Source organism: Urocitellus parryii, chromosome 4 (genome assembly GCF_045843805.1).
Source record: "Urocitellus parryii isolate mUroPar1 chromosome 4, mUroPar1.hap1, whole genome shotgun sequence".
Lineage (NCBI taxonomy): Eukaryota > Metazoa > Chordata > Mammalia > Rodentia > Sciuridae > Urocitellus > Urocitellus parryii.
The window spans coordinates 60,725,758-60,751,503 of NC_135534.1; the positions used below are offsets into that span (position 1 = coordinate 60,725,758).

The 25,746-nt window shown below is 40.4% G+C and overlaps 1 protein-coding gene and 1 pseudogene across 1 annotated transcript; one reads left to right on the forward strand and one right to left on the reverse strand.

Moving 5' to 3' along the window:
* Nucleotides 1-3,821: 3,821 nt before the first annotated feature.
* LOC144254445 (magnesium transporter NIPA2-like) lies at nucleotides 3,822-5,432 on the forward strand (annotated as a pseudogene).
* Nucleotides 5,433-9,245: 3,813 nt separating this feature from the next.
* Nucleotides 9,246-24,985, reverse strand: LOC144254446 (E3 ubiquitin-protein ligase TRIM34-like). Its single transcript, XM_077797600.1, has 8 exons — nucleotides 24,962-24,985; nucleotides 15,587-16,075; nucleotides 14,944-15,039; nucleotides 14,103-14,333; nucleotides 11,874-11,896; nucleotides 10,367-10,467; nucleotides 10,048-10,074; nucleotides 9,246-9,805 (listed from the first exon to the last, which is right to left on the reverse strand). Exons 2-8 carry the CDS (start codon nucleotides 16,034-16,036, stop codon nucleotides 9,246-9,248), a joined length of 1,488 nt encoding a protein of 495 aa, XP_077653726.1. The 5' UTR covers nucleotides 16,037-16,075; nucleotides 24,962-24,985.
* Between the last annotated feature and the right edge of the window lie 761 nt (nucleotides 24,986-25,746).

Sequence of the window (25,746 nt, forward strand, 5' to 3'; positions counted from 1 at the left end):
CCATGTATTATTGTGAAAATTAACCAACAGGATATCTTTAATAACCTATGTTGTTTTTGATAAGAAGTAATCCATTGGTAGGGAGTAGTTCAGTGATAGATTCTTACCTAGCATGTGGAAAGCCCTGGAATTCAAACCTCAGCACCCCCCAAAAAAAGTAAGAAAACGTAATACTGTAGCTTGGTGTCCGTTCTTTTTTATCCTTCTCATAATGATGAAATGAATGATTTTTTTAAATAACTAGATTAAAAGATCACAAATTTTTAAATTTTAAACAAATTGTAAATAAGTGTTTCTGTATAATTAAAAATGTTAATTTCATGCCTGTTTAGTCTTTTTTCTTCATACTTCTGTAGTAATTCTGTTTCATTGAAAGTCCTTATCTCTGTTTTAAAATAAATTTTCATGTATATTAATTACAATGATACAGGGAGTTAGAAGCATATTTGAGGATTTCTCAATAGTAGTATGGTTTTTTGTTTGTTTGTTTGTTTGTTGTCCTTATTGTGATAAAGAAAAAAATCCTGTTCTTCAGTGAGTCCTGTGGTGAATGTTTGTGTAGGGTCCCATGGGAGCCCTATATATTTTGACATTTTTTGTTTCCATTTCTTCTCCAGTTAGGCTAACAAGAAGTTGGGGGAAAAAAAAAAAAAGAGGGAGGCTATTTGGTCAAGTAGTATCTGTTCTCAGCAGTTCTTTGACATAGGAATTCCCAAGTTCTTCATCTTTGGGTGAATTTTGATGAGAGAGAGTCCAAGATAGGCAATGCCCAACTGCTGTGTGTGTGTGTGTGTGTGTACACAGGCACACACGCCCACCTCAGTACTCATCCTTGGAAACTGGAGAAAATCAAACCTATGAATTTTCCCTTAAATCTTGCCTTCCTGTCACCCCATTGCTCTGATGACTGAGATGCTCAGTCACTAGAAACAATTGGTACTATCTTAAGTTCTTGACAAGTGACTCTCCAAGGACGTTCATGTCTTTCCATGTACTGAAATACCCAGTAGCCTGGTTCAGAATGAAGTTTACAGTTACAAGGAAATAAAACCCAGAAATTGTGTAAACAACAGAAGAGAGGGATGTACTGCAGGATATCTATCCACTTTTTGACAGAGGCTCCTGGTCTCAGAAATGAAGACCTCTGCAGAAAAGAATAGGAAGCCTCTAAATGATCTCAGCTTCAGTCCTTCTTAGTAAGAGGCTGGAGAGGCATCCTGGCCTCACATAGTCCAGTGAAAAGCAATTGGACTGCTGTCCATCTGTGTATCAGTTCTAGGGTTTTCTCATTACCTCTGAATCTCTGAGTAGCATTCGTGCTCTCTTGCATTTCTGATGTCTTAGGACTGTACTATGCCAAGAATTAGGTCCCATGGGAGGATTGAATGAGCTCTTCAGTTAGTAAAATTATCGGGCTGGGGATGTGGCTCAAGCTGTAGCGCGCTTGCATGGCATGCATACGGCCCGGGTTCGATCCTCAGCACCAGATACAAAAAAAAAAAAAACAAAGATGTTGTGTCCGCCGATAACTAAAAAAATAAATATTAAAATTCTCTCACTCTCTCTTTAAAAAAAAAAGATTAGTAAAATTATCCATGGACAATGTGCAGGCTGTATACCTTGAGCCATCAACAAATAGTGATCAGAAGTTTGTTGACCTGGAGTTGGTTGCACTCACCTGCACAGGATGCCAGTGACTTTCCAGTTTTCCCAAATACAGTGTTGCCAGTCTCTGCATTCTGATTTTAAATATCCCCATGTTTTCCAATGCCAGGTACATTTTTCTTTTCAGTGCCTGCAGTCACTACACCCCTTTGTCATGCCTCTACTAAATTGTATGTCCTCCTAGCCCAGGGTCTCAAGTCTTATTGGCAAAAGAATTGGAACATTCTTTTTCTTCTCAGTATTGCTTTATTTCTGAGACTCTATAGGTACATTCTTGAACCTATTTTTATATAGTAGAGTCAGAGATATTTGTTGTAAGTAAACATCTCACATATATATGCAATCAGGCAAGTCAAAAATCTGCAGACTGGGAAGGATGGATGTTTCCACTCTAATAAAAGGCAGTCTGGAGACAAAACTGCCACTTTTTGTGAAGAACCTCTATTTGCATGAGCCTACCACCCTATATAGAGAGTAAACTGCTTTACTCAAATACTATGTCCAGTCCGGCAGGACACATCAACGGGGGCAGCCAGCGAACCTAGATGGGGAGGAATGAAGGGACAAGAGACATGAAAGGTGACAGCAAGACAGAAGTTCTGATCAAGCTGCAAACTTTTATTGTTCACACAGGGGTATGTATATGCTGGGGAATGGGGAAGCTCTCTAATCGACAATTGCTGGATGTAGGTGGGTATTCATATGCTGGGGATGGGGAAGCTCTCTAATCAGCAATTGCTGGATGTGGGTGGTAAAACTGCCAGGTGCAAGATGTCTGATGATCCTGATAACCGCAGGATGTTCCAGGGAGATAGGTAGCTGCAGGATGCCTCCCTGGCAGGATGTCTCCCAGGGGGCTGTCAGGCTAATCTTTGAAGGAGAATTTCCTTCTAGTCCCTGACATGACTCTACTATTCTTCTATAGTAGAGTCAGAGATATTTGTTGTAAGTAACTCTCTCACATATATACGCAATCAGATAAGTCAAAAATCTGCAGAGTAGATTGGGAAGGATGGATGTTTCCACTCTAATAAAAGGCAGTCTGGAGACAAAACTGCCTCTTTTTGTGAAGAACCTCTATTTGCATGAGCCTACCACCCTATAGAGAGTAATCTGCTTTACTCAAATACTACTGTTTCAACTGTCAATTTCATTAAAATAAATAAATAAACAAAAATCCTTCAAAGCAACATTTAGAGCATTTGACCCAATATTGGCACATCTCATGGCCCAGCCAGGATGACAAATAAAATTAAAATAGTCAATATAGATTCACTCATTATCAAGTTGAAAATTTAGAGTCAACACTCCAGCACATAGGCAAAGGCAACTACTTTCTTAATAGGACCCCCCAATTTTTTGGCTATCACCTATGGAATCAGGAAAAATAGCTGCAAACCATACATGTAACTTGGCAGGAAGAAAATAAGTTGATATAAAAATGGACTGAAAAACTTGAATAGACATTCGTCAAAAGAAGACATAAAAATAGTTCAGTATTACTAATCATTAGGGAAACACAAATCAAAATCATAATGAGAAGTCACCCACACCTATTAGACTGGCAATTACCAAAAAAAATGAAAGGTGAAAAGAATTTGGTGGGGATGTGAAGGAAAGAGAAAGGTGTCACCAAGTTGCTTACTAGGGCCTAACTAGGGCTGGCCTCTAACTTATCATCCTCCTGTCTCAGCCTTCTGAGTCGCTGGTATTACAAGATGCACCACCACACCCAGCTCATGTAATTTACTGAATATTATACTGAAAGTAAAACAAATAAACAAACAAAAAAACAGGATTGTTGTATGGCTATACTTCTGCAGAATTATGAAATCAAAAATTATTAAGTTGTCGCGCATCGGATTGCCATTCAATCCCATAGAAATCCGGCTCGTTGGCCTTGTTGGTGGCGCGTGTGCAATAAGTTCTTTCGAGTAGTTTTGTCTTGGCTGGAACAGTAAAGTTAAAAACTTTAAATGGAAATAAAGGGTAGTATTTACAAGAAAATGAGAATGAATAAATCATCCCTGGTTTTCAAAAGAGAGACCATATTAAACTTACCTATGTGAAGACGGCATCCCCCTGCCTTCAGTGCCAGCAGTTTCTCTGTTCTGTAATCAATGTGATTCACAGGAGCTTCTTAAGTGACACACGAAATGAGCCCAGGGCGTGGAAAATATGATTTCTATATTGGTTTGGGATTGGCTATGACCTCCAGCATTTTCATAGGAGGGAGTTTCATTTTGAAAAAAAAAAAAAAAAAAGGCCTTCTTCGACTTGCCAGAAAAGGATCCATCAGAGCAGGTCAAGGTGGCCATGCGTATCTTAAAGAATGGTTGTGGTAGGCTGGACTACTGTCAATGGAGGCAGGTGAGGTGGCCAAATTCACTGCATATGCCTTTGCACCAGCCACGCTAGTGACTCCACTGGGAGCTCTCAGAGTCCTCGTAAGTGCCATTCTTTCTTCATACTCTCTAAATGAAAGACTAAATCTTCATGGGAAAATTGGATGTTTGCTAAGCATTCTAGGATCTACAGTTATGGTCATCCATGCTCCAAAGGAAGAGGAGATTGAAATGTTAAATGAAATGTCACACAAGTTAGGTGATCCAGGTTTTGTGGTATTTGCAACAATTGTGGTCATTGTGTCCTTGATATTAATCTTTGTGGTGGGACCTCCCACGGACAGACAAATATTCTTGTGTACATAACAATCTGCTCTGTGATTGGAGCGTTTTCAGTGTCCTGTGCAAAGGGCTTGGGCATCACCATCAAAGAACTGTTAGCTGGAAAGCCTGTGCTGCGGCATCCCCTGGCCTGGATTCTGCTGCTGAGCCTCGTCATCTGTGTGAGCACACAGATTGCCAAATGCCAAATGTCAATGTCTCGGCTTGGCACAGAATCACGAGCCACCACACAGCTTTGTAGGTTCAAACAGCAATTCTTTATTCCCGATCTCACACCAGCCTCCACACACGTTCAGGGGCAGTCTAAAATCTCCTGCACACTTCACCTACTCCACGAGGCCTTTTTCCAATCCCATTTGAATCTCAGGAGAACTCACCGGGAACAAGCAGCAGGAACACCCTAATCCCAGCAGCAATAATCTTCAACCTCAACTTCCCTAAAACCCATATTCTTAAACCGGGAAACGCCTTAAACCGGGAACACCCTAAACCAAAGGACCGGGATACTTCCTCAAACCTGCAGGATACTTCCTCAAACCTGGATCCACCCTCGATCACCTTGAGCAGGGTCATCTTTCTCAAACACACAAGCAAGGTCGCAACAAATTTCCAAGGCAAGTCCATTTAACATGGGGTACACTGGCAAGGATTACGATGCGTCAATACCTACTTGGTAATGGCCCTCAGCAACAGATCAATTACCTAAACCGGGCCCTGGACATATTCAACACTTCCCTTGTAACACCAATATATTACGTTTTCTTTACAACCTCAGTTTTAACTTGTTCAGCTATTCTTTTTAAGGAGTGGCAAGATATGCCTGCTGATGATATCATTGGGACTCTGAGTGGCTTCTTCACAATCATTGTGGGGATATTTTTGTTGCATGCCTTTAAAGATGTCAGCTTTAGTCTAGCAAGTCTGCCTGTGTCTTTTCGAAAAGATGATAAAGCAATGAATGGCAATCTCCCTACTATGTATGAAGTTCTTAATAATAATGAAGAAAGCTTAACCTGTGGAATTGAACAACACACTGGTGAGAATATCTCAAGGAGAAATGGAAATCTGACAGGTTTTTAAGATGCGATTTAAAGGTTAATCCATAATTATGTTATAGTGATTTTGAATATCAGAATCTGTCTGAAAAAGCATTGTCCTCAAATAATGTTCTCTAAAGACAATCTTTTTTAAGTTTTCACTAATTTGGACCAAGAAGTCACTTTTCTTATATTTTTTTAAACAATGGTAGCTCACTAAAAATGGCCTCAGTATGTGGCCAATTTCTATTAACATTGTATAATTGTAGAGGTATTTTACATTTTGATTCTTTCTTCAAAATCTAAATGCACTAATGACAAGTTTTAAGTCTATAAAAATGCTTTATTTTTTCATTATTGATGAAAGTGTGAAATGTACATTTGTCATTCCCACTCCCATCAATCCCTGATCATGTAAGGCTTTTTGATTGTAGACAAGAACAAAACTATCCCAATACATTATCCTCTGATTTATCTTACCTATAAAAGTGGCTCCTGTTTGGATGAATTATTTTGATGTTGAAATATTAAAGGGAATCCTGAGTTACTAAATGAAGGAAACTCACAGACCAAAAAAAAAAAAAAAAAAAAAAAAATAGTAGGAATCATGCCAAGGAAATATTTCTTAGGCTATGACTTGTCACCACACATGTGGTTTACTGTGTACATTTGATGGTATTCTTAGAACCCTATTAAACCAGCACATCGTGCATCCGCTGGGCTGGGTTCTGCTTTGTACCTTGGCTGGATTTATTCTTTGGTTACTTGAATTCCATGGGAACCTTTATGACCATTTTATATCAGCTCTTGTACTTTTCAGTCTATTTTCATAATAAGTTAATTGTTATTTAGACCTTTTAATAAGTGGGAAATAAAATCAGAAGAAAAAAAATTATTAAGTTGAACCATCATAATTGGTGGACCATCTGGACTTTGGACTTCTCTATCACTATAAGCTGTAAGGTGAACTGGCAACTTAAAAAAAAACAGGAATGAGGGGCTGGGATTGTGGCTCAGTGATAGAGCACTGGCCAAGCACGGGCGGGACCTGGGTTGGATCCTCAGCACCACATAAAAATAAAGGCATTGTGTTGTGTCCATCAAAAAATAAATATTGGGCTGGGGATGTGGCTCAAGCGGTAGCGCGATTGCCTGGCATGTGTGCGGCCCGGGTTCAATCCTCAGCACCACATGCAAAACAAAGATGTTGTGTCCGCCGAGAACTAAAAAATATTAAAATTCTCTTTAAAATAAATAAATATTAAAAAAAAAACAGGGATGGGGCAGAGTACATAGAGATTTCCAATGAAAGAGAATCATTATGGAAATAGAAAAGGATGTCAAATCAGATTTTGATACTATGTTCACTTACAGAGATTGTTATTATTGCTTTTAAAATCTACATATGATACCGAAGCTGGTCCAAAATAAAGTGGGGAAAAAGAAGAGAAATAGGGAAGAAGGATGAATTCTATCAAAATAGAAAATTATTGGAGTAGTGGAAAGGGATTGATGGGGGGAGAGGAGGAACAGGATAAGGGAAAATGGTGGAATGAACCTGACCTAAGTTTCCTATGTACATATATATAAATATACCACAGTGAATCTCACCATCATGTATGTCCACAAGACACTAATTTTAAAAAATACTGCAAGTAAATAGCAGAAAGATCAAAGTAGAGAAAAGGGAACAGGGGAGGGAAGAGGAAGCATAATGGAAAGTACTGGGGACTGAATTAAATTACATTCCATGCTTTTATAATTGTGTCAAAATTAATTCTAATGTTATGTATAACTAATATGAGCCAATAAGAATGAAATAATACCCATATGAAGATAAAAGCAGTTTGTGTAATGAAAACATTTATGATGCAATGAAGAAATTTAAAATATTGGTGATTCTTAAGTTTTTCTGTTTCTTGAAACAAATCAACAACAGTATTAAAGTATATTAATATTTATTTTCAACATTATTTCATCTCACATAGGAAATGGACATCTAGATCGAGGCATATGTGCTAGGAAACATAGAAGTTATTGCAAACATATCATTTAATTACTACAATATCACAATGGGGTAAATCTCGGCAAATTTATTTCCAAAGAGAAACTGAGTCCAATTAATTTAGTTAACTTAGTTAAGGGGAAGTACCAACACGACTATGATAATGAAATTCTGATTGAATTCAAAGCTCAGGTCTTAAGGATCCACAGCATACACATCTGTCACCTGCAAGAGCACCCTGGCCTGAAGCAGTTCACCCTGACCTGCTCTTGCTTCATTAATGGCTACAGGGATTGAGCATTTCAACTTTTCTTGTACCTAAGGTTTTCCTATAATGCTGTAGGCTCCTTTGACCAGCATCTCCCCAGCTCTCCTTTCTACTCCACAGAAAGAAAAAAAAAAGGAAGAAAGGATGCATAGAGTGGCAACTAACAATAGTAACACTCAAGTCTTCTACCACAAGGAAAAGCCCTAAATATCAGATGGTTGTCCCACATTAGTTATATCTAGACATGGCTCCTTGTATTGCACAGACTATGGAAGCTCACGGGTTTGTTTTGCAGTCTTTAAATGTATTTCTTTTAATAAAAATAATACCAGCCTCAATAATAAAGTTTTATAAAACAAAACTAGAACTGAAGTGGTCTTAACAGCAGACTCTGGGTATTTGGAAAATAAAAATTCAGAAGAAACAATTATTACTATTCTGAAGAGTGCAAACTGGTGGGGAGATTAACAAAGACTAAATTTTCTGTAATCACAAATGCATGTATTTAGTTACTGTTATGTAGAAGACAATTAGGCATTTTATATTCATTGACATTTAGTTTCACATAATGATCTTAACTAAGGTACAGTTTGAAATCACAATTTGTATTTGAGAAAAAAGAACCGTAACATTTATTTACCATTACACAGTTTATTACAGAGGAAACAGGATTTGAATTAAATCCTCTGAAGAGGACTCTTCACTCTGGGTAAATCTATAGTGGATGTTTTTCTCTCCTCAGCTCCCCAATAAACCTTGGGTATCCTGGGCAAACTGACATTTGCTCAAAGACTCCTCAGTTTTTGGTCATCCTGGTCACAGGAGTGATTTGTGTGGATTGTTCTAAATAACACAAATGAGTGGCCAAGAGGCTTTGCTACTCTCTTCAGATCAGTGGCAGGGAAATATGAAGAAATGGGAGGGCACGGATATTTTAAACAATGATCCATCTTTATTTTGGTGCCAGAGATTGAATCCAAGAGTATTTAATCACTAAGCCACATCCCCAACTCCCTGTTTTCGTTTTTTAAATTTTGAGACAGGATCTTGCTAAATTGCTGAGGCTGGCTTTGAATTTGTGATCCTCCTATCTCAGCCACAGCTCCTGGGATTACAGGTGTGCCACCACGCTCAGCATAACAATTCTCCATCTTTACAAGGGATTCGATGTGATGTCTATCTTTGAGAATATGAGGAAGAATAAATGGGTACAAAAGCATCTCTCCTAACTCAAACCAAATACACCATAGTGTATCTCATCTCAAGGACGAGTAGAAATTCTCAAGTAGAGAAGGGAGACAACAGGGATGAAAGACCACAGGATGAAAGGTGCAGATGTGTTCAGAAGCAGGAGAGGAGCCTCTAGACAAGGAATCCTAAAGTAGGAGATGAGGGAATAAGAAAATTCAGGGGCTGGGGATGTGGCTCAAGTGGTAGCGTGCTCGCCTGGCATGTGTGCGACCCGGGTTCGATCCTCAGCACCACATACCAACAAAATGTTGTGTCCACCGAGAACTAAAAAATAAATATTAAAAATTTCTCTCCTCTCTCACTCTCTCTTTAAAAAAAAAAGAAAAGAAAATTCAGGAGTTTGGTAGGCACAGTGTCATGGGGGCTGGACATTTATAAAGATTGAAATATGCATAAGCAGGCTGAGAAAAATAACATTTAGAGAATTTGTAGATGAGTGACCCATGGTTTGTGACATTGAGAAATGAGACTATGCCTGCTTCATAGTCAAGAAAAACCCCAACACGACGGGGAGGAATAGCCATAAAGAGGGCCAACACCTTAGGATCAGAGCTGGAAGAATCCTCAAAGACGATATACTCAAAGTTATTCTGTAAACCTATAACCCAGTAGCCGTACTTAGGTCTGTATGTGGAGGACACATTTGTATGATTTGCGTCTTTTCTCTCAGCATACTTTGCAGAACGTTTTCTACAGTGTACTCCCAGGATCCAGCTGGTCTTTTTGGATACATCAACTTCCCAGTAATGTTTCCCTGAAGAGAAATGTTGCAAGCTTAAGATGTCACAATCGTAACGCTTAAGTGGCCAAATACACACGCTTGTCAATTGTCTCTCATCTTCCGAAAGTGCAAGATTCAAATTTAAGTTGCCTGGATTCAATGTTAAGTCCACTGCAAGGGAAAACGAAAAAAGATCAGTGACAGACATGGAACAGGTTTATCTGGTCTCACTGTGAAGAGGGCATGTGGGAAATGCACTTGGAGCAAAGTTGGGTTGATGGATTGGGGGAGGGGTGGAATGCTAGAGAAATGTCTATGTGAGACCACATGAGGCTCAGATGATAAGATGTCATTAAACACAAGCTTCTGAGGTGATCCAAATACAGTGATCTGAAGACCCTGCAACTTCTTACCCCAGTGGCATTGGGCATCTGTTAGCTCTGAAATGAGAAAAGATTTTGATTAGAAGTAAAGAAAACTAGAAGCACCAATATCTCTCTTATCCAAAGTAGAGGCAAGGGAGGGCATATGGTGGAGCTGTAAACTGCAAATGAGAGGATGAGCCAGATGCCTGGCCATTCTCCTTCACTCCTGATCATATCCTCTGTCACAGAAGACCCTTTCTCTGACCTCCCTCCTCTCTTCCATCCTCATCCTCATTCTTAGACTAGACCTGCTACCCTTGATGCCACAAAAAAATCCTTATCCGTACTCTTCCCCTGCTCTACTGACCTCTAAAGCTCTGCAGCATCCCCCTCAGATCTGGAGCACGGAATACAGTCTTCAGCTTCTTGGAGACAGTTTTTGGCTTCTTCAGAGTCCAGATCTCACTCCTAGGAATGACAAAATATCTTTACCCCCACATTTTTCATCTTGTGTCCCACCAACACCACTGCCTTCTTATCCTTCCACATCATGGATACCTCTTCCCTAAAGAACCCAAGAGAAAAAGCTTCGAAAGTGGAGCCAGAAGAAATACACTGTGTGAAATATGCTCCCACGTACCCGCTGTATGACCTTGGGAGGATCTGCACCTCTTGAAAGCAATAGTTCCCTCTTCTAAAAATGGAATACTTGATACTTCATGGAAATAATTCAAAATTAGATGAAGTAATGCATAGAAAAAGTCTCTGTTACTTCTGAAAAAGATACATGATATGGAAAAGTCCTCTCACTTCAGTGGGTCTCTCTGGGAGGGCCAGGTACGTGGATGCCTAAGCAATCAACAGTGAAGCTGCAGGTCCTGGTTGTGACATGGGTACTCTGTGTGTACCAGTCCAGAGCCTGAATCCCAGAGTCCACATTAGAGATTTCAGATTCTATGGGGAAGTTACAAACACTTGACAAAGAAGCTATGATTACCGAAGTGAATATGGTCAGAATTTCTTGTGTTTGTGTAGAATTTGATGCCACCAGGTGGATTGGCAACCACAGACACAAGGACTAAGTTTTTTTCATGAGTTTCTAAAGCAAATAAACAAAAAAGATGAATTATTGGCAACATGGGTCAAAGCCACTAACTCCAAGGCTTGGTTCTGTCTTAAGAAATATAGTAAGAACTGTATAGTTCTGATTCCTTCTATTCCCATGTAATATAAGAAACTGTCCCTTCCAAGTGTGGTGGTGCATGCCCATAATCCCAGAGTCTTGGGAGGCTGAGGCAAGGGGATCTCAAGTTTGAGGACAGCCTTGGCAATATAATGAGACCCTGTCTCAAAAGGGCTGGGGTAGAGCTCAGTGGTAAAGCACCGTTGAGTACCTGAGTACCACCCTAGTGCCAGAAGAAAAAGGAAGAAGAGGAGGAGTGGGGGAGGAGAAGAAGGAGGGAGAGGAGGAGGAGAAAAAAAGATATTCCCTATGGTCTATTTTAGGACTTGACAGAGCCCTTTACGCGGTAAGACAGCACTTGAGAAATAAGGGACCCAGAACTGTGTGCAGGGACCAAGGGTAAGTGAAATGAGGGAAGTCTCAGGAGTCCTAGTGTGGAACTCCTTACCCCTAATAAACTTTCTGACCCTAACTCTGAACTCCAACCATCAAATTCGCCAACATAGAATCTGTTCAGTTCTCAGTAGATATGGAACACTCAGAGCCTCACCTATCGCCAACAAGTGAAGATAGTACAGCATCCAAATTTCCCTGACATGGGACATTTTTTTCATTCTGACTGAAATGTTTCTAATGGCTACAAACCTTCCTTTATAGTATAAAAGCACTATTCGTTGTCACCCATATGTACCATTTCATGATTCCACTTGTGTCCTAGGAAGAAGAGAAAATATAGAAATCAGATCATTATTACCCAAAGTACATGTATGAAGACACAAATTGGTGTGAATATACTAAGTATGCAACCAGAGATATGAAAAGTTGTGCTCTATATATGTAATAAGAATTGTAATGCATTCTGCTGTTATATATAAATAAAAAAGAGAAAGAAAAAAAAGTATTAGGATTAAACTGGGGGTAATGGTTCATGCCTGTAAACCTAATGATTTAGGAGGCTGAGGCAGGAGAATCTCAAATTCGAGGACAGCCTCAGTAATTTGGCAAGGCCCTTAGCAACTTGGCCAGGCACTGTCTCAAACAGAAAATCAAAAGGGTTGGGGATAAAGCATCCCTGAGTCCAATCCCCAGAATCAAAAGAAAAAGCTTTAGGCTTATAGCAGGATTAATGAAAGAAAGAATAGACAAATATGAAAGAAAATCAGACAAATCAAAACATGCCTTCAGCAGACATATGAAGAAAAACAGAGAAGAGATGAATTGGTAAAATTAAGAATGAAAGATGGGACATCACTATTGACCTTGCACAAATTAAAAAGTGTAAGGGGTTTGGGGTGTAGCTCAGTGGTAGAGAGCTTGCCTAGCATGTGTGAGGCCCTGGGTTTAATCCACAGCACCAGGGACAAAAAAAAGAATTGTAGATTATAAACAGTTCTACACCAATAAATTAGATAACCTAGAAGAAATGAACAAATCTTAGAAATACAGAAACTACCAATACTAATTGAAGAAGACAGAAAATATAGATAACAAAACATGTAAAGAAATTACATTGGAAGTCAAAGACTTTCTACCAAAAAATCACCAGATGATTTCATTGGTGAATTCTGCTGGAGACTTTAAAAAAAAAAAAAAAAAGTCAATATTTTGTGATAGTAAAAGCAAATGTGACTCCATTTTATTTTGTGACTCCATTCTGTAAAACAACCATGCCAAGTAGAAGGGTCATGACTGGGGCAAGATGTTCTTTTCCTTTTGCTATATAGAAACCTTTAAGAACATGGAACTACCTAATGGGGCATTGTTTCTGTAACTAGGGTAACGGGGCTCTGTTTCTGTAACTGGGGTGACTGGGCTAACTGTGATTGGTTGGGCTTCCCGCCCCTTGACTGCACTCTCCCGCTTCTGTAACCTGGCTTGCTTGCATTGGCTAGACCCCCGAACATCCCTTTTGCAGTTTTCAGGCTTATAAGGAGCGCCCTTGCAATTGTTCGGGGCTGATCAGGGGAACAGCTTTATGTTCTGGTCAGTCGCCACCAGTGTACTTCAATAAAGATTTGATTCAATTATATGTGAGTGGTCTGGAAGTCAGTTTATGAAACCCCAGGACGAAGCTTTAACTAAAACAATTTCACGAATTCTTCCAAAAAACAGAAGAGGAGGAAACACTTCCCAACATAGTATCTGAGGCCAGCCCTACCCTGATACTAAAATCACACAAAGATATCACAAGTCAAAACAAAACAAAAAACAATCCCCCAGCCAATATTCCTTATGAAGATAGACATAAAATTTTTCAAAAAATACTGAAAAAAATCAAATCTAGGAAAAAAGTCATGACTACTCTAAGCATGATGGGATTTAATTCAGAAATGCAAGTATGGTTCAGCCAAGAAAATGAATCAATGTAATACTTCACATTAATAAAGAATAAAAACTGGGCTGGGGATGTGGCTCAAGCGGTAGTGCGCTTGTCTGGCATGCGTGCGGCCCGGGTTCGATCCTCAGCACCACATACAAACAAAGATGTTGTGTCCGCCGAGAACTAAAAAATAAATATTAAAAAAAATTCTCTCTCTTTCTCTCTCTCTCCCTCTCTCTCTAAAAAAAAAAAAAAAAAAAAAAAAGAAAAAAAAAAGAATAAAAACTGCATGATGATCCCCAAGGAGGCCAAAAAAAAAGTACCTGATAAAATTTCACATGCTTTCAAGATAAAAGCAAAAGAGGAAGGGTTAACAAATTAAGAGCAAAAAGGAGCTGCTTTTTCCTGATCAAGGGCATCTTCAAAACCCTAGCGCTAGCACATACTAAATCGTCAAAACCTGAATGCCTTTTCCCCCAAGATCAGGAAAAAGGTGAGAATGAATGCCTTCATCACTCCTATTCAACATAGACTATTATTAGCTATAAAAATAAAGTAACAGGCTTGTTTCCAGAACCTCAGATGAGGTGATTCCTCTACCTGCAGTAGCTCCAGTGTTGACCATTGACTCCGACGCTCTAGATCTGAGAGGAGCTCTTTCACCAACTGCTTCTGATAGACCAGCTCATCCTCTGCTTCTGCCAAGCTATCTAGTGTCGTCTTCTCCTCCCGATCCAATCTTTGTAGCTCTCTCTCTTCCTCGCTGTCCAGGATTCTTCTAAGATGATTAAATTCCATTTGTATCCTTTTTCTCTCAGTCTCTACCTGACACTGCAAAGAAAGGCAGAGAGAGAGGGAGAGATGCAATGAGTCTGTTGAGGGTCTACGGTGTAATATATTAGGAGCCAGGAGGAAAACATTTTTCAGGAACTTCGAGCCAGGAGTATAGAAGCAGGAGAGCAATTCTGGGGGAATTGGTTTTTATTTCTCCCTACTATTTTCCTTTCAATACCTACTAAAGCAATGACCTCAGACAATATTTTCTAGGCCCACACTCATTGGGGCTTGACTTGTAAACTGTTATCCCGGATACTCATGACTACCCATTATCATGCTCCTCATTTTTGAACCTTGAAGAAATCTTTGGTCTTTTGCCCAGTGCCCTCCTACAAAGTGTAGGAGCTTCAGTGGAAAAGAAAAAGGGAATACAGTACTCTCCAGGCTTCTGCACCATGCAGTCGATCACAGTGCTCAATTTCAAATATTTTGTGTACCATGACATATCCACTCTCCAGCCCTCTCCCACAACAAGAAACTAGTCAAATGGCTGCTGGATTTATTCTGAGTCGGGGGACAAAGATGAAGGGGCTCCTTGGATTAGAACTAAAGGTCCTGCCCAAGTTTCCTGTGTAAGAATCTCTCAGGGAGAGTTTTCTCCTGCCTTCCAAGAAGTGATCTCTTCTTGGATATCAGCTTCCAACTTCTCAGCTTCTTCTTGTTCCTTCCTCAGCCTCTTGAGAACTGCTTGGAGCTTGTCCTGTGGGAAAGAAATCACACCGGAATCAAGCGTGGAGGTTTCTCCACCCTTGGACAGAAGATGAACCTGGATAAAACTAAGTTGACCTCAGAAGACAATAGAGTTTACAAAAGCTGTGAGATTGATGATTAAAATCTATGACATGGGAGGAAATTGGAAGTGAATGTATTCATTATTCCTGGGGGACGAAAATGATGATCTCACCAACAGCAGCCTGCTGCTTCTCTTAGAGTGAATACAGACTCTACAGCACATTCAACCACATTCAACCCACAATGTTCCCCCCATGATCATCCTGCTGAGAGGAGCAGTTACAGCTAAATTTGAGAAAGAATTCTCTACTTACAATGAAAGGAAGACTCACGACCACTACCAAATCTACTCTGGCTAAGACCTTAGGATCACCCCTTATGTAAATGAAGGGAATATACAGACTCCAGGTATTAGAAACTGAATGTAGGGTCAACATGAGTAAAGAAAAATGGGAAAGTGAGATTTCTTACTCAGGACCACCTTCTGCCCTTTCTCTCTCCATCAAGGGACCTACCTGACATTCCTTGGTCACTTCGTCCATGAGTAACGTTCGGTGCCCACGGTGCTCTTGAGAACGCTCACAAAGCCAGCAAATTACCTTCCTATCCTCCACACAGAAGAGTAGGAGTTTCTCTCCATGGCGTGCACATAAGTCTGCATTTTGCACAGTGCTAGGGCTCAACTTGACTTCCCTGAGTCCTTCTGCTACGTCAGCTGGAGGCTGATTAGCTTTGGTATTTCCAAATAAGTTCCTGATACTACATAGGAAACACCTGTTTTCCCCTCCTGGGCTGGTCACAGACTTCTTGTTCCTAGAGATGCATGTTTGGCAATAGCTGTGACCACAGCCTAGAGTCAGTAGCTCTGTTAAATGCTTTAGGCAGATGGGACATTTTGCCTTTTCTTGTGTGTTCACCAGGGTTTTTGAAGCCATCGCATTTCTTCCCTGGCTTCCTCCGATCATAACTCCTGATGCTTTTCTTGTGTAAATCCTTCTGGATGACTAGGCAAATTAAAAAAGGATGGTGTTAGAATGGCAAGAATAAGGATTCTAACTGTGCGCACATTAAAGACTGATCAAGACCACACTCTTGAGGAACCAAAAGAAGGAGAGGGAGAAATCAGAAATGAAATTTAATGGCCCAGTTGAGCCACTGATTCCCCAGGGTTTTTGTTCTTGCTCTTTGCTGATCTTCCTATTGATATTTGCATGACTTTTATACTTCCTTCAACTCTCTCCTTACATGGTTCCTCATTAGACAGGACTGCTCTAACTCATCTATTGAACAACAAATGCATCACTGAATAAATGCACATTAGCCATCACAAAATCTTATATGTTTAAATGCTTGGCACCCAGTGCAGCAATATTCAGAGTTGGCACTTTAAGGAAATGATTGGATCATGAAAGCTTTGACCTCATTACTGGATTAATCCATTGATAGCTGAATGAACCACTGGAAGGTGGTGGAAACTATATGCAGGTAGGGTTTGGTTGGGGAAGTATGTCCTTGGGACTTAACTTGTCCCTAGATTTTCCCTCATAATCTTTGTCATCTTTCTGGATACCATGAGCTGAGTAGTTTTCCTCTGCAATGCCCTTCCACCTGCCTCACCCGGGGCCCAAAGCAATGGAGCTGGCCAACCGTGGACTGAAACCTCTGAAATCATAAGTGAAAACAAGCCTTTTCTCCTTTATCTTGTTATGCCTGGTATTTTGGTCATAGCAACCAAACATGACTAATATAATACCCAGTTCTAAGTTAGAGTAGAAGTGGAGGAATCCAGACCAGTTGTTGAGTCTTGTGTTTGTAGGCGATGGGATTTTTATCTTGGTCTAAAAATATGTCAGGGATGTTGACAGGAAACTGAAGATGTATATTTGTAGGTTTGGGGAGATGGTATAAGTAAATCTTATTCAGCTCTGATACCTAAGAAAATAAATTCCAGTGGGATAACTGTTGGTCAGAAAAGAGATGTCTGAATATTATAAAAGGAGACCATAGCATGGAGAGATATTTTAATCCATATTTATATATTCGATGTGAGTTATTTATATATTCATTCACCAAAACAAATTATCACTGAAGATAAATTGTCTTCAATGATTAAAATCTAGAAAATGGATTAAAATCAAAAGTCCAAAATTGAACATAAACAGATAACACTGGCCATAATAAACTTGGTGGTCAACTAAACAAGACAGAAGCTAGTTAAATAATCTTTTTTTTTAACACTTATTTTTTAGTTGTAACTGGACACAGCATCTTTATTTTATTTATTTATTTTTATGTGGTGCTGAGGATCGAACCTAGGGCCTTGCACATGCTAGGTGAGCACTCTACCGCTGAGCCACCATCCCAGCCCCTTAAATAATCTTTAACAAAGGTATAAACGTATAAAATTACAGGTAGGATAAGCACTACTATACAGAGGTATATGCTTTGAGGAAATCCAATAATGTGCCAAAGGGAATATCCAAGATATTCTCCTTAAATGGTTAAAAGGTGAATTGAAAGCTGAATGATGAGAAGGGAATATTTTATGAGGAAGAGGAGAAATATTTTTAGGTAAATGGAATCACATTGGTAAATGCCCTGTGGAAAGAAGACAGCATCTCAAATTTCAAGTTGCAATTGTGGCTGGTGGGCAGAAAGTGATAATTTGCTTTGCTGAATGAATATATAAATAACTCACATCTAACAAGGTAATAAGCTAGGCCTTTAGCAATCCTGCAGGACCCGGCTATCTGACACTTCCTGAATGAAGTGAAAGTGATGGTCTATTTCCAAAAGCAACACCCTCTTTCCATCATTGGATGGGAGGAAGGAGGACAAGTCAATGGAGGAAACAGAAGCAGAAAAAAAGAACTGAAGAAATATGATGAGGTAAAAGAAAGAAGATTGGGAATTAAATTGGACATGTGAGGGAAGAAAAGGATTATCCCTAGGCATAAGGTCTTACTTCCAATACAAAGGACACTGGGATTACCTGCTCCTAGTATTTTCTTTTTTAAATTATGTTATATTGGCAAGCACAGACCTTGTTTTCACAAAAGAGTTGTGATATATATATATTATATATATATATATGGACCCCTTAGGTCCTTAGAAACTGTGTTCTGACTCTAACAAGGTACTCAGTATGTTGAATGAGGTTTATGTAAGCTACATTAGTTTACATATACTTGTAAATTTTCCAACACATATAGTTGTTCTCTTTAAAAATGAGCTTTCGTGGGACATGGTGGCGCCTACCTGTAATCCCAGCTGCTCAGGAAGTTGAGGCAGGAGGATCGAGAATTCAAAGCTAGCCTTCCGCAACTTAGCAAGACACTTAGCAACTCAGTGAGACCTTGTCTCTAAACAAAATGTAAAAAAGGGCTGGGGATGTGGCTCAGTGGTTGAGCACCCCTGGGTTCAATCCTCAGTACCAAAAAAAAAAAAAAAAAAAAAAAAAAAAATCTTTCAACAGAGGGATGGAATCCTTTTTCATCATTGTGAGGATCCTCTCTGTGCTGGATGCTGTATGTCCCTGCCTGTATCCCCTTGTTAAGCAAATGAACTTGGATGTATGTGATGTTAACATGTGTGAGTTTCCTCTTCCACAACTTTCCACCAAGATGTTCTGCCTCATCTGGGACCCAGAGCAATGAAGTTGGCAGTCTGTGGAATAAGACTTCTGAAACCATGAATGCTAAATAAACTTTTCCTACTCCAAAATTGTTCTTGTCAGGTTTTTTGGTTAAAGCAATGAAAAAACTGACTAAAACAGTCCCCCACAAAGGTATGTTCAGCTGTGTGAATATGACTTTATTTGGAAATAAGATTTTTGTAGATGTAATCAAGTTGAGGTCTTACAAGATAGGATGGGTCCTAAATCCAATGGCTTGCATCCTTGTAGAGTAGAGAAGGGGACACACAGTCACATAAGGAAGCAGAGGCAGGATTTGGAGTGATAAAGCTGCAAGCCAAAGAATGCTTAGACTGCTAGAAACTACTAGAGGTTAGAGGAGGTATAAAACAGATTCTCATTTATAGCCTCCTGAAGGAACCAAGTCTACTATGAACTTGATTTTGAACTACTGGCCTCCTGAACTTTTGAGAATGAATTCCTGTTGTTTAAGGTAATCTAAAATATGGTAATTTTTACAATAGCCCTAGGAAACTAATACAGTTAAAAAGGTTTGAGCTGGGTACCATCTATAATCCCAGTGACTCAAGTAGCTGAGGTAGGAGGGTCGCCAATTTGAGTCCAGCCTGGGCAACTTGGTCTGTCTGAAGATGTAGTTGAGTGATGGAACACCCTTGGGTTTAAAAGCCAGTATTACCAAAAAAAAAGAAAAGAAAAAAAAAGTTTCATAGTGTAAGACCTGCAATATGTGATAACCAGTAAATACCATCTCCCAGCTCTTCAAAAGAATCATGGAGCATGATGAAAGATGTACAGAGATATTTCAGGCATAGGGACCAACTTGCTCCCTCAACCTCATCCATAAAATGAACCTAATAAGAAAGATTAAAATTGGGCTGGTGGTTTAATCTAGACAATAGTCCAATACTAAAAGTCATCTAAAGGACAAATGCTGTTAGGTCCTGGCTACAGTAACTACCTATAGGTCATACCAGGCTCTCATGACTAGCAAGATTTACATGATATATATATACTCACTTGTTATGACTAAAGCTATGAACTGATTGATCATATATGTGGGATTCTCTGTTATCTTTGCTTCCTCTTAGTATCTTATGGAAACTTAGAAACCCCAAGGACCTACAGAGGAGGAAGTAGTGGAAAATGCCTCTGCCATGGAGCTGTGACCACATCTCCACAGCTGGGAGACAGGTTGCTGACAAAGCAGCTGCCACCTTAACAGCCAAAGAATGAGGAAGGTACAGAGAAGTCAGATTCCTGCATGTGGGCAATGACCTCACTGCTGCCCAGGAGAAACCCAAGCCCAGCAGCATGCAAGGAAGTAGAGAAGAAAACATGAGCGGCATCTTTCTGATAGAATTCCCAGGTCACCTGGCTACTGTGAAGCAGGAACTCCTGAAACAGAGATCTCTGAAATAAAAAGGTTTATTGAGCCATTACAGATGCTGGTCAACAAGAATCAGTCCCAGGACAAGTTCCCTCGGCCACCTGAACAACGAGGCTAGGTGGCAGTTGAAAAAATGTCTGCCAGATCTAAGCCAGAGAATTTTATAATGAAAACTGAAAGAAGGAAGGAAGGCAGAGAGGGGTTATTTACACTGAATCTACATGGGTTATTAAAAAGAAGGGCGGGCTTACACCACCTTTGGGATAGGTGGGCAGTATGGAACCTTGAAGGGTTGAGAGGATTTAAGGTTTTAATTGTCATGAATGTAAAATGGTGCTTTGGTGTTTGTGGCCTGTAGTTTATAACTAATTAACCTCCTTGCCACCTTCTCTCTCTTCCCACCTCCACTGCACTTTGTAATTAAATTTAGGGCACCTCAGAAGTCTTTCCTTATCACTACATGGGTGTCAAGTGATTGCACCTAACACTTGAGTCTTCCCTTACCATCTGCACTAGTGTAAATGCAAACTATGTCTCTCTGCAGGTTAAGTAGTGAAATTAGAGTGTGTTTAAGAAGTGAACTTTAGGGAAGACTGTCCTTTGAAGTTTTTAGACAGTCAATGAATTCCCAAGTCACTTTTTACTATGGTACCATTTTCAATTAGCAACCCCTAGTATTGTCCTTTCCTCTTGTCTAGTCCAGTAGGATAAGTTGAGAGGAAGAAAACACTTTAACCACGTCCACTGCCACCACACTGTTACAAGCCACCTGTTTATTCTGCCTGGGTTCCAGAAAATTGTCTACTGCTGGTGTTCCTAATACTTTCATTGTCTTTCTTACTGGGCTCTCTTCACTGTTTTCTTAGGATACTGACTGCAGGAAGCCTCTTAAAAGCAGATGACAATCAAGTCACTCCTCTGCTCAAACCTAGCTTTGATGATGGTCCAGTTAGGGCTAGATTATACTCCCCTTTCCCAGCAGCACCCCCCTGAGCCCACCTGCTATTCTCACTGCAAACTCTTGCCCAACCAACCCTGTCCTACTTCCAATGTCTGAGAAAATCCTAGCCTGTATTAAAAGTTTAAATTCCTCACATTCTTCAGATTCTATTCCAAGTTCTCCTTACAAGGAGGGATAGATGAAAAATTACTTAAATTTGAAAGGCCTTTTTCAGGTCTCTTTTGAACCCATAAAACAGCACAATTCACAGTAGCCAAGCTGTGGAACAAATCTATGTGCCCTTCAACAGATGAATGAATGTATCTATACATATAGATACATACATAGCACATGTTTATGTATATCATGCTAAGGGAAACAAGCCAGTCTCCAAAAAAATCAAAAGTCAAATGCTTTATCTGATATTGTAACAGTGGTCCCTTCATCTTCTGAATGTAGCCCTCATTGCTCTAAGGCTGTTTTTTTCGTTGTTGTTTTTGTTTTGATGTTTTTTTCTCTCTGCTCTTCTCTCCCCTTCCCTAACAAGATTAGGGAGAAAGTGTTCTTTTCTTCCCCTAGTTAACTGCCCTTGAACACACCCACTATAGGAAGGAGATGACTGCTGAGGATATGAGAAGTGAATATCTTCCAAATTAACAAGTGAATCCTAACAGGCCACCAGGGTACCCTGGGACCCTCTACCAGAGCACAGCTGGAACATAACCCTTGAAGGATTCCTTTAAAACCCCACAGCCCCTCCTGAGCAATAGAACCACAGCCTTTGGGATAGAAGTTCCCTGTGTTTCTCCTTTGCTAGCAAAGCAATAAAACTTCTTTTTCCTTTTTCTCAAAACCATGTCCTCATTATTAAATTGGCATTGATAGGCTTTGGGGACAGGGACTGAGCTTTCAGTTACAATATGTGGAAGCTAATCCAACCTAGTGGGAGATAAGATCAATGGAGTAGACAAAGTGGACTGAAGAAGAGGGAGGAGGTATGGGATAAGGAAAGAATAGTGGAGTGAATCTAATCTAATTTTCTTATGTTCATATGAGTATCCCACAGTGAATCTCACTATCATGTACATTTTGAAGACACTAATTAAAAAAAAAAAAAACTAAGTAAATAGGAAGATCAGTAGAGTACAGGGAAGGGAACAGGCAAAGGGAGAAATAGAGGGAAAGGAGCAGTACTGAGGGCTGAATCACAACAAATTATAATCCATGCTTTTATAAATTTGTCAAAATGAATCCAATGTTATGTAAAACTAAAAAGAACCAATAAAGAAAAAAAAAACAACCCTGTAATATCAGTAATTTTGTATCTTCTATCTTCTTATGTGTGTATACACACACATATATATGTATATATGAATAATATATTTTGTATATTCTTATATATCTTCTTGTATATTCCATTAATTACTTATTGTTTGTTTTCATTCCCTAACTAGGATGTAAGCTCCTATATGTATTTCATATTTATTAAAAGTTGAATGGATGGGGCTGGGGATGTGGCTCAAGCGGTAGCATGCTCACCTGGCATGCATTCGGCCTGGGTTCGATCCTCAGCACCACATACAAAGATATTGTGTCCACTGAAAACTAAAAAATATTAAAATTCTCTCTGTCTCTTTAAAAAAAAAAAAAAAAAGTTGAATGGATGGTCACTGAAGCTTTTCACATCAGCAACCTGCTTTAGTTCCTTCAAATTGAGCTTTTTATAACTAAGTCAGTCCATTTTGGCCTGTATCTTGCTAGATCAGCATCTGGGCAGAAGCAAACCCTCCCCAGGAGTCAGGCAGACTCATAGCAAGGCAGGTACAGTCAACTCTGAGAAGTGGGAGTGTGGGACAGCATGGTGGGTTTCAGAATGCACCTAACACCCATCAAGGCCAATTGCTCACAAGTGAGCCTCAAATGGGAAATACTCAGGGTCAACAGACAGCAAGTTGATTAGCAAGACCATTGCAACTTTAGGTTCTTCCTGAAAATAACCTACTCTTGATAATTAGCCCCGAGCAAAGAAAACAGTAATAAATGGAGGTAACAATCAATGCAAAGGTGTAGGGTAGGATTTAAGGACATAAAGGAAATGAAAATTTAATTCAGAAGTTCCACATACCTTTCCAGGCTGTCACTCTCTAAACCACCTTTTGTCTCACAAGCTTGTCACTCCCAAATTCCTAGGAAATCTCTACATCTTAAAGTTAAACCTAAATCCATTTACTTGTGATGACTATCTTGAGCACAGTTAATTACTCCCTCCACCAATAAATGGATTAGGTAAAGAGAGAGGGTATTTTGAGAAACCTGTAATTTTTTAGGGGGACTTTCCTGCACTATGATATTGATCAGATAATAAAGACTAGGTCAGTATGAGGATCCTAAGACTGACCAGACTGCTATAATCTCCTTGAGATCACCATACTGATATCATTCCTACATACCTTCCCTTTTCCACTTCTCACAAAGTGTCCTTTAAAAAGAGCTGGGAGGTGCTGGGGATGTGGCTCAAGCGGTAGCGCACTCGCCTGGCATGCATGCAGCCCGGGTTCCATCCTCAGCACCATATACCAACAAAGATGTTGTGTCCGCCAATAACTAAAAAATAAATATTAAAAAAAATTCTCTCTCTCTCTCTCTTAAAAAAAAAACAAAAAACAAAAACTGGGAGTCCCAAAACCATCTCTCACTGTAAAAGTGACCCACATTTTTCCCTTGAATACCTAACACTTCCTAGTCTCAATAAATATTTGTGCCTCTACTGACACCTGCTAAAATTCTTTTCTATCACTTATACCAAAGACCCCGCTGGTCCTGAGCACAGTTTCCTTCTCTCTCCGAGAACCCCTTGGGACTCTCTTCTGGTTATATCTCTTTTCCCAGGATAGGTGTGCACAAGAGAAAGAATGATGAACAATTTCCAAGGCAGGGGAGGATACAGGATCACATGCACTTCTGAAGTAAGAGTAAGCAAGTCAGGTGAAGAGGCACACACCTGCAGACCCAGCTACTGAGGCAGGGGGGTCCCAAGTTGAAGGCCAAGTTGAAGGTCCCAAGTTGGGCAACCTTGCAAGACCCTGACTCAACAGGAAAAATAGAAAGGGCTAGGAATGCAGCTCAGGGACGGAGCACTTGTCTAGCATGCGGAAGCCCTGGGTTCTTTCCCCAGCACTGAAACAAACATCAAAATAATCAATTGTATTCCGAGAAAAACAAGCGACTGGAGCTCCAGGACACAAACTAAAAGGGGACAAAGAAGCAGACAGTAGTCAGGTCATCTAACCAGCTGTCCTGGGGTAGGCCAAGGGCTAGGGACAGGACAGGAAGCCAAAGCCTCTCCGTGGTTGCCAGGAGGCAGGTGAAAAGCGACATTCCCTCTGCCATGGGCTGTGTTCTATCTGCTGCTAACAAGTTCAGCTCAGGAGCTTGGGCTTTCACAAATACAGGGTCCCTGAAATACAGGGACCCCTCTCCTCTGAGGAGTGGAGTGGAACACAAATGAAGAAGCCTTCTGTTTCTGTCTTTGAAAAAACAGAGGCCAAGGAGATTCCGTTTTCCCTCATGAGGTAGAAAAATCAAACCTACAGAACAGGAAGGCTGTTTAACAGGGATGGACTTGGCCTGGAGAAACAAGCACTCCTCTAGGAAATAAGCAAGACCTCGGCCTCCTCATCACTCCCTTTCAAGGCAGTTAAGACTGTCTGCACTCCTGACTTCCCTTCAGAGCAGACCAGTCTCTGAGCAGGAATTAAACTCCCCTGACGGACTTCACTTAGTACTTTCCTCCCAGGGTCTCCCACCCTCTGCCCCACCAAGCCTCCCCACACACCTTCAGGCCCCAGCAGGGAAATCTCAACTCGTGGTTAAAGTGGTAGAGAAAAGTCAGGGCAGGATTCACTCACCACAAGCTGCTCAGCTGCAAGTAGTCCCTCCCTCTCAAAAGCTGGCTGAGAAGCGAAAGTGAAATTCTTGGGGCATACAGGAAGAGAAACAGGGAAGAAGTTTCTGGGCCAAAGAACCTGTGGATCTTCTGGCCACTGGGAAGAGGGTGATGGATTAACAGTGTTTCTCCACGGGAGAAAGAGAAATGTTCACTGCAGGGAAATTCTCAAACTCCAAAGAGATTTTTGGTTGTCATAACAGAGGCAGCTACTGGTGAAGCCAGAATTAGACAGGCAGTCAGCCTAGGTAGGTCAGGCCGGATCAAGGAGGCCAATTTTGAGTGAGTCCTGGAAGTTGGAGACAGTCCCTGAGGGATTGAAATGTTAATTCCTTCAGAGCCCTCCTTACACCCTTATCAAAAACCTTCCCCCGCCTTAATCTGTTGCTAAGGTAACCTGTCCCAGCAATTGCCCCTCCCTACAGGAAGCTATAAGGTTGTTAATTAATGAGTCCTGAGTTGCTCCATCCAGGCCTTCCCCCTTCAACCCACCTGTTTCCCACCTTTTGGCCATCCCACCAAGCATTCCTGGGCCTAGTCTGGTAAACTGAAAAGAAAGAGATGAAGGGAAGAGGGCAGGAGAACAAAGGATACCTAGGACATATAAAAAGGGCAGAACACCTTGTTTCTGGGGATACCAAGTTACCACTATGGCCCCCTCCTCCCTCCCAGGAGAAATCTATGTTACCCCTTTTTAAATAAAACCCAGCTTTGTATGCTTGCCTTGGCGTGGGCGTGCTTCTCTAA